Genomic DNA, 9,497 nt, shown 5'->3' with positions numbered 1-9,497 from the left:
AATATGTGTAAAACTATATGAAATGTAAATATATTTTATTTACATTTCACCTATTTTTACCCTTTCTCTTTCCAAATTTTCCAACCAAATACAACATTAATGTTGTGTTTGGTTGGGGGATTTGGGGAGGGATTTGGAAAGAGAAATGGAAAAGATAGGTGAAATGTGAATAAAATATGTATATATTTCACATAGTTTCACACACCTTTTCCCTTTCCTTTTCCAAATCCCTCCCTAAATCCCCCAACCAAACACACCATAAGTGTTATACTGAAACAAACAAATGAAATTAGCCCCAATAATGCTAAATGCTTTCACAATTGCAATCACAAAGTCATCAAGCCCACCAAAATTAATCTACAGGTTGCTATAAACCGCAAGGTCAGCTTTACTATTTATTTTTATTTTTTTTCCACCTTTGTAAATTCACACAAGAAAATGTCATGTATACACATGACATTTATCATATGAATTTATAAATGAGATACAATAACAAAAGATAACAAAATTTATCCAATAGTAAAATATCATTTTCCTTACAAAATAAAAAAAAATAAAAAAAAATAGATAGTTGGCTCCTAGTGGTTGCTAAAAGGAAGCCAGGGTATGTGAGGAACTGTTAGTTCGGCTTTATGCAACTTCTGTGAAACCTTATCTACTTCTAGCAAACTTGCCAAATATCACCCAACCCCCTCTTCCCCTCTTGTCTGTTCTTCTACCTACATACAGATTTAGAGAGAGAGAGCATATCTCAGTTCAGATTCATATCTATACAGTAATCTCCTCCAGGCACTACTGCATTGATGCCTCTCTCTCTCTCTCTCTCTCTCTCTCTCACACACACACACACACACACACACATCTTAGCATTCACACCTTCTGGACCACTATCTCGTACAAGTTCTACACACCCCAAGCAAACATTTTATGGGCAAACAATATCAAATAAGGCAGCGCCCAGAATAAATCTACGCCTTTCAGAGAATTCAGAGAGAACTATTATCACATGTATATCCAAGTGGTTTCTTTAATAACAATTTACTATTTACTACTATTTGTTTCTATAAGATCGTACATTTGGCTGCTTCTTCTCCTTCTTCTTCTTCTTCTACTATGGATGTATACAAACAAACAAAAAGGAGTCTCTGTCAGACTGATCCTTTATGTGTTTGTACCACCAAAAAAATGGAAAATAACAAAACCTCAGAGGTCCCTCTGCCCCTGCAAAAGCAAAGATATATGTCCCACAGATGTCTGGCCCCTCTCTGGGGATCACAGCCTACAGGGGTTTCTGCTACTTCATTTTTTTAATTGGTGAACATTTGGCATTAACATGAGAGAGGCCTATATTATCTACAAGCTAAAAATTCTACCATGTTTCACATATGATAAATAGTGGGATAAGATTATTTTGAGATAGAAATTATCAGGCATTTTTGGTTCACAATTAACGACTCAGGATAAGTTATTTCGGGGCTCGTTTGTCCCGCACATGTAAGATTAACATCTTCCAGGTAAGTTATCCCAAAATAAGACTTTCATCACAAAATGGCTAGTTTTTTTTGTCTCCAAACATCGCATCATGTCTTGTTGCTGAATGACTTATCTCATCTTATCCTATTTGCGAGCATGACCTATGGGTAAACTACTCATGTTTTGATTTTTTTACAATGTAAGACGACCCAAATCTTAATTTTTTTATTTTTTTTGGGAGGGTAATCAACCTCAAGCTTCTTTGCTGGCCAAGATCATTTATGATTATATACATACACCAATTATAGATTTGTACTCACTTGGGCATTGGGGATTGATCAAACATGAAACACGAATGTCTGAAGAAACTGATAAGATAATTTGAGCTAAAGGTTTTATAGCTTTCTGGTCAGCAATTGAACAAAGGCTCTATTGTTTTTCCAGCTATTAGTACTCATCATCATTGTTGTTTATTTTACATTTTTCATTTTTTAATCAGATTTCACAATGAAAAACTTCATAAAAATTGCTACATTGTCACCTTAATAAAAATTGAAAGAATATAATTTTAATTTATAAATTGAAAATGTTATATAACAAAATTCAGGATCACTTCCATCTTTCAAATCCAAGTAACTTACACATTTGACGTTGCTTTTGCGAATGCCACACTCTCGGGGAGAATGAATGATGCACACAACATCCACTTTCCCGGAGCAACAAGACGGACTCTATGCATTTCTACCTCAAATGCCACTTCTGATAATGCAATTCTTATCCGCTGCATTACGAGTTCCAACACAGAATGAAATGGTACACCATCAGGAGGGAAAGAAAGAGACAAAATCTGAGCCCTATATCTAAGTCCACAGGGAAAGGCCAAAGTTAATGATGATATTGTGAGAGGAAACATACCTCATGAAAATCGAACTCCGGATCTTGGGCTTTCGAGAATCCATAAACATGGATCTTTGGCAAGGTAATTTCTCTCTGCTTGGGCTTTGTCCTAAATATTCCCCTGAATACATCTGCAATAATTGGGCAAAATATTGAGAGAGAGAACAATTGAATGCTAATGTCTGCAATTTTGAAAATCACAACATATTCTGTGGTTTCCATTATCTACTCCATTCCTTGTATAACTCCAACACCTTCTCCACTCTTTTCTATATGACATTCAGGTAATAATTTTGAATGACTAAATTACTGATCATAGCGATTTCTTTGAATCTTTAAACTGTTGCCATCCAAGGGCCACATGCTGATGGAACTGAACTTTTTACAATCCTAAGAGAAATGCATGATGAAGACTGTTCACTGAATATAATCTTACTTCCTCATAAGAGGTCCCCAATAAACACATCTCAAAAATCCTTTTTTCAAAGTGATTATGAAGGAGTTAACCAGAGCCAAAGTAGGCCATAGCAAAGTACCTTACTCGGCTAGCCAGAATAAGAATCCTATACCTAATGTTGTAATGCTATTCCCAGGGCTTCTGTCCCATGATAAATTCACAAGAAACGTTAGCCACCTTGAAACTATATCACATCATGTGTCCTATTTAAAATTTAATACATCAATTCCTAAGTCCAAGGATAGAACTCAATAAGTAATTATTACCATCTAAATCCTTCACAATACATCACCTAGTAAGTAGCATTTAAAATGGTAGCGCAGTAAAAATGGAAAAGCTATATGAGCAACTCTCAATATTTAATTTCAGAATACAAAACTTCACTGCTGAAAGAAAAAGAAAATTTATGCTTTATCAGAATAATTACATACCTAGATACTCTGCAGCGTCATTTGGCAAATTCATAACCACTTGTGTGATGGATTGAGCTTTTTGACTTGCAAACATAGCATCAATGAACCTCCTTCCATCCATGTTAAAAACCTACACATACAAAAACAAAATAATTAAGCCCACATGATACAACTTCGTCGAATGCAAGTTGCAGATATATAAATATAGACACTTTCTAAATTGAAAAATGAAGCTATGAAAACCATTAAACAATAATTGCATGACAAGCTAAATTCATACTTCTATCTTCCTCTCAAGTTTGTTGAGGACACAATTCCTTTCCAGATATTCAACCGCAAAGGGGTTTAAATCATTAGCAAATACATGTTTCACTTTTCTTGCTGCAGATATAGCTATAGGACCAACCCCAGCAAAAACATCACCTGTTAATAGTGAAGAGGAAAAAAGTATATACTACGGAGTCAGAGACTGCAGTATGCTAGTGGAAAACAGCAGAAAATATGATGCAACTGAGCGAACATAAACATACAAACAACATCATAACATGTGAAGCAATTCAGAAGCCTCTGCCTCTCAGTTGCTAGCCTTGAATTCCAATACCTGCATAAAACAATAGGAAAAATTAAATCCAATTATTATTAAAAACAAAAAAAAATAAACAATAAAAATCATAATTCTTTTGTTTTAGATCCTTGTTTCTAGACTTCTTAGAAAGACAATTAACGTTCTACATGATGAACAGTAGAGTTTAAAATATATTGAGAGAACTCGTGCACCAATAGTTATAGCCTTCAATAAAATTTTGGCTTCTGGTTAAAACATACAGGGAGGAACGTATTCTGGATGTGCCTAAATTGAGTCTTCAAAGCAAAACAACCTAAAATTCCTCAAATTCATCTTCAAGTGTGAATAAGTTTAGTATTAGACACCTAATGGCATAATATTTTTACTGAGAGTAAATCACGTCATAATTCAAAATGCCTAAACATTAACCAGAAGCAGTTGGCTGTCAGTCAAAATCAACAAACGTTAATCATCAAGAGTTATGGTAGCCTACTTCAACACTGCAAAATGTGGTGCACCAGCTCCTCATAATTTAAACCTTTGAACCTCCAATTTCGTTTTGCCTATATGATATAGGATCTAAAGACAAAGCTACTACCCATGTATGCTATTCCGCACAATTCACTAGCGATTGTATCATGACTCAATCTCGTGTCGATGAACAATAGTCCAGATGTCTCCGACAGTATTGAGAGCATAAAATTATGTGCACGGTCTCCAAAAATATGCTCACATTATTGCATCAGGAAATTCCTGTTTTCTTTCAAGTTTCACCTAGTTTGCATTCTTCAACCGTGATGGATAAGGATCCAACAGATGTTTTACCACACATTAAGAATTAAAAACTCAAATAAGTGATCAAGTGGAAATAATGTGAATTCTAATCCGTAGAAATGAATGTTGAGCAGTCAAAACTTCTGGTGTGTTAAGCCCTGAAGTTGATTGATCAACAATTTCAATTAGGACATCAAAAAAACACACCTTAAATGACAGGATCATCTTGACTTCTATGTAACAGTGAGACAAATGTGGGTGCTACAATTCATATTTACAGAGAACATAGATGCAGGGGCCTCAGAAAACTTAGTTAAGTTGTTGCAATGCAAACAAGCAAACATGTAATACTTGGAAAGATTGTGGACTTACGAGTGTTGGGTGATGATATGATAATTGTGCAATTAAATTCTGGTTATGCTACACCAGATTGCAAGAAAAAAGAACCTACACTGTTGCCAAATCAACATGAAAACGCAGTCCATTCTCAACAACTATAGTCACAAGGGAACGATTTCCAGCTAAAACTTCAAGCTGCATCGTCCTATAATTATTATGAATGGCATCAATCTTATTGACAACCGTTTGTATCTTTGGCTTGTTCTTATCCAAGACTACCTGATAACAAAAACCACCTCTGGCCGTTAGAGACAGTTTATGAGAACACATATAATGCCTACTTAATTTCATGACATTGCAAAAACAGTGATAATATTTCTAAAAACAATGTACCTTTGCAATAAGCTTCTTGTATGGAAGATGTTCATCCCTCAGGTTCAGATGAGCAATGTGCCCAACTGTTTCAAAAGCTGAAGGAACAATCATACTCTTAGGTAGCAAGGCCTCTAAAATCTGCCAGGAACACATCAAGGATGAAAAAGAAAGTATGAAAATGGAGGATATACGAACCCCAAGGGGAACAAGAAGGGGGAGGAGGAACGAAAGGGATAACTGCAAGTCCAAGTGTGCACTAGACAGGAGGCCTCCATTATTTAGTACTTAACTAGTAGATGTCATAATTATGAAATGGAGTATCTACTATCCCATGTTAAAAAGTAATCACAAGTTCATGTCACAAATATCAAAATTGATTACGATCTATCAGTTTAAAATCTTGTATCACCAAAAATGCCAAGACTTGCCAATGTAAATTTTGTGATTGATGGTAACCTCTTCAACAACATACTTACAAATTTATAATAATTCTTTTTACATCCCTATTTCCAAAAGATTCCATCAACTGTTTCAACAACCTATCATATGTACAGGAGTGCAAACAATGATTTTATTTGTTCCTCCTTTTATAAGGGTTGTGTTAAGCTAGCAAGGAGAGCACGATTTAATCCTTACTTAATGAGTTGTCTTTATATTACCTACTCTGCTCTAAACAATTCTGAATCACAAACATGCCAAAAGTATTCAAGCAAAAAAGCAATAGCCCAACTAAATTTCAAATTGAGATGAACACGTTCATAATTTTAAAGATGAAAAAAGCAACAAGGTTAAAATTGTGAAGAAGAATAGCAGGCAAACAGATTCAGAGAAACATAAAGCAACAAAAAAGAATGACACAAGAAGAAGGCATGCAGACACAAGAAGATTAAAGAAACATGCTTAGAAATGATATTGTTCAGGTTTATTACCTCATTCATCTGCCAGTAATTATAAAACAAAGTCAGCTTGCATCTCACAAGCTCAAAAGTTGATGTCGTATCCTCCCTGCCATTCTCATTTAACACCACCTGCAGAGTATGTTTTGAATAGTTGATATATTGTCACCAAAACAAGAAAACTGAAAATCAATCATTTGGAATTGAATCGAAACATGTGCACTCTACCACACTATAAAACATAGAACAAGCATGCGAGTATCGGATAAATTGAAAGGTATCCAGTCCACCCCTCCCAGAAACCCACATTGGGAAGACCAACCCTGTAATGACCTCTCTCTCTCTCTACATGAATGAAGCAATGGAAGGATTTAATTTAGGATGTCAATGCATACATGTCAAGGACTAACCAGCAGTAGTGAACTCACAGCCAGACAAAATTCTTCATTCGCAAGTAAACCAAACCAAACCAAACCAAGTAACTAGGATTTAATTACAGTCTGCATCACATAGTATCTGACAGAGTTAAAAAAATTTGCAGCCATATAGCCCATGCGTGTGGATACTTTCGTGATCACAAGACCACCTACATACTAAATCCATAATACATGGTTTTTCTTTTTTGTAAAAGAGATCCATATCAATGGCTATCAATGGACAAGCTTTCTACGGTCCAGACAAATGAATTGCGACATAACTACCATAAACAGACAATAAATTAATCTAATAATGGACCATGTACGAGGAGAAGAGGCACAGTCACATAGAAAGGTTGCTGTTAAGTTACCAATTTTTCCAAAAGCCTAAACTATTACAAAATGGGCCCAACAATGTATATCAAGCTATCTAACACCCCCCTTCACATACAACCCCGTCTTGCACGTGGAGAGACAAACAAAGAACCAAACAGAATGAGAAGCAAACAACCAAACAAAGAGGAAGATGCCAAACGGGAATATAATACCAAATGTTGATAGGGAGACTTGAACCCAAGAGCTCTCTCAACCAGAGCTTTGATACCATGTTAAGTTACCAATTTTCCCAAAAGCCTAAGCCATTAGGAAATGGGCCAAAAATTTATATCAATCTATCTAACAGTTGCTAACAAAACTGTTTTTTATAATATCTCTCAATCTTCTGCATTTCTGCCTTTACACAAGACCCTGGCGACACAAATATAGACTCAACCATTGTAGCCTTAATCAAATTAGGAAACCAAACAATTAATCAACATATTCCAAAAATATAAAATTCCTAAAAATATTATAACATAACTCTACAACAAACATCTGAATAATATAGTAAAAACTTGGTTTAATCTGGCAACAGCCTCTGGGCTTTCTATCAATTTCAGCCCCTAATTGGTCTACTGATTTCGAGCAGATACCCCTTTGAAAAAATTAAGCATCCTAACCATACAGGAAACGCTACTATGTTTACCCTTTTTGGGGTGCGTATGGTATGCACCTTATGCAAAATGTATAACTTTTTATCTTCACAAAAAGTATTACTTTTATCACAAAATGTATAACTTTTTTTCTTCACAAAAAGTGTTACTTTTATCACAAAATGTATAACTTGAGTTATACATAACTTACTTTTAGATGCACATCACGACTTCACCATTCATAACTTTTATCATAAAAATCGTAACTTCCGTCACAAAAATTCGTAACTTTTATCTCAAAAATCGCAACTTTTATTACAAGTGCACGATGTAGCATTTCCCAAATATCACTAACCCAGAAACAATAGTTGTATTACTGCGCATCAATCATCATCCTCTATCATAAACTTAAAGCATTACACAAAGGAATAGAATTAAATGCAAGGGAAATTTCAAAATCACAAGCAACAACTCACAGAGGATCAGAGTGTTGAAACAGACACCTTAATTGCTTCAGGCAAATTGTCCAAGCTTTCGCCGCCATACCTCTCATCCAAAAGCAACAACCGAGTCGAACCCTTCCATCTCCTCCCTTTAAACTCATCCCCAAGCAACCCACTCAAGTCCTCCCCATCCCCATCTCCCTCATCCTCAACAACCTCCACCGTGGAAAATTCATTCTTCCCAACAAACCCTTTCCTCTTCTTCTCCTCCCCAACTCCTTTCTTCCTCTTCTTTGGCCTCGACAGCTTCGCCAAATTCCTAAACTTGACAAACCCTAGCGAATTAAAAGTCCTCGCTAACCTATCCCTATACAAAACCAAACTCAATTTCTCACCATCTCCCTCAGCTTTTCCGTAAATTCGCCGATTGAGAGACACCAAGCTCTCGCCTTCACCATCATCAGATTCAGAACCAGAATTCGAATTGGTTTTAAGAAATTTCTTGAAGTCGTCTTCGATTTCGTCACCGGGAACCCTAGCGATATTGCGGACGCGAGGCCAGTTCAAGAGGTGGCCTCGGAGGCGGCTCTCGAGGGAAAAGCAATGTTCGGAGGGAACTCGAAGGGTTGAGACGTCGTAGACGCGAGCGAAGCTCTCTCTGTCGATTAGGTCGTCGTCGTCGTCTTCTACTTCTTGTTCTTCTTCTTGGAAGTGGTGATGGTGGGGAAATTTGAGGCCTTTGTGGAGGGAGGGGCCATAGGAGAAGGATTGGTCTATGGCGGCAGCGGCGGTGGTGGTGGTGGTGAGGAGAGAGAGGGGTTTGGAGAGAGGAGGGAGGTTGGGGTAGAAGAAGGGTGCAGATAGAAAGGAGAAAGGGAGAGAGTGAGGTCGGAGCATGAATTTAGTGAGCATGGCATGGGGTTAGGTTCGTAATGTTGTGTGGAAAATGCCCGGGAAAATACCAGTTAAGGGAGTGAGGAGACGGAGTTGCCAACGGTTGATGGATAAAAAGGGCACTCGGTGTGTAGGGTGTAAAAATAACTCGAGACTTTTGGGCGGTTTGAAATCTGCTTGAGATTAGAGTGGCCCGGCCTGATTAGGCCTCGGCCTTTTGTTTGAAGTCGGAGTGAGTGAGGAGACCGAGTTGCCAACGTTTGATGTATAGAGGGCACTCGGTTGGTAGGGGTGTAAAAATAACTCCAGATTTTGGACAGTTTGAAATCTGTTTTAGATTTAAGGTGACCCGGCGTAATTAGGCCTCGGCCTTTTATTTGAAGTTGGCTTGGCCCAAAAAATTTTAGATCTTGCAGGACAGCCCGGCCCGGCCTATTTCACTTAGCCCTCTCTATCAATAGTCAAATTTTAAAAAATAAAAATAAAAAACAACTTGTAACAATTAAATAATTTAAAAAATATAAACAAATAACATAAATAAAAAGATTGATCTTACAAAAATAAAAAAATAAAAACAAAAACAA

The 9,497-nt window shown here is 36.7% G+C and overlaps 1 protein-coding gene across 1 annotated transcript; it reads right to left on the bottom strand.

Moving 5' to 3' along the window:
- Positions 1-2,014: 2,014 nt before the first annotated feature.
- On the bottom strand, positions 2,015-9,214 carry LOC114288649 (Met-10+ like family protein). Its single transcript, XM_082879983.1, has 9 exons — positions 8,080-9,214; positions 6,223-6,321; positions 5,312-5,431; positions 5,031-5,197; positions 3,771-3,841; positions 3,521-3,663; positions 3,259-3,370; positions 2,389-2,501; positions 2,015-2,254 (listed from the first exon to the last, which is right to left on the bottom strand). The coding sequence occupies exons 1-9, from the start codon at positions 8,929-8,931 to the stop codon at positions 2,111-2,113; spliced, it is 1,821 nt and encodes a 606-aa protein (XP_082736109.1). The 5' UTR covers positions 8,932-9,214; the 3' UTR covers positions 2,015-2,110.
- Between the last annotated feature and the right edge of the window lie 283 nt (positions 9,215-9,497).

This window comes from Camellia sinensis, chromosome 7, assembly GCF_055761805.1.
Source record: "Camellia sinensis isolate YWXY chromosome 7, ASM5576180v1, whole genome shotgun sequence".
Taxonomy (NCBI): Eukaryota; Viridiplantae; Streptophyta; class Magnoliopsida; order Ericales; family Theaceae; genus Camellia; species Camellia sinensis.
The sequence above is the reverse complement of the archived record's forward strand: the minus strand, read 5'-3'. Positions and strand labels throughout refer to the sequence as shown.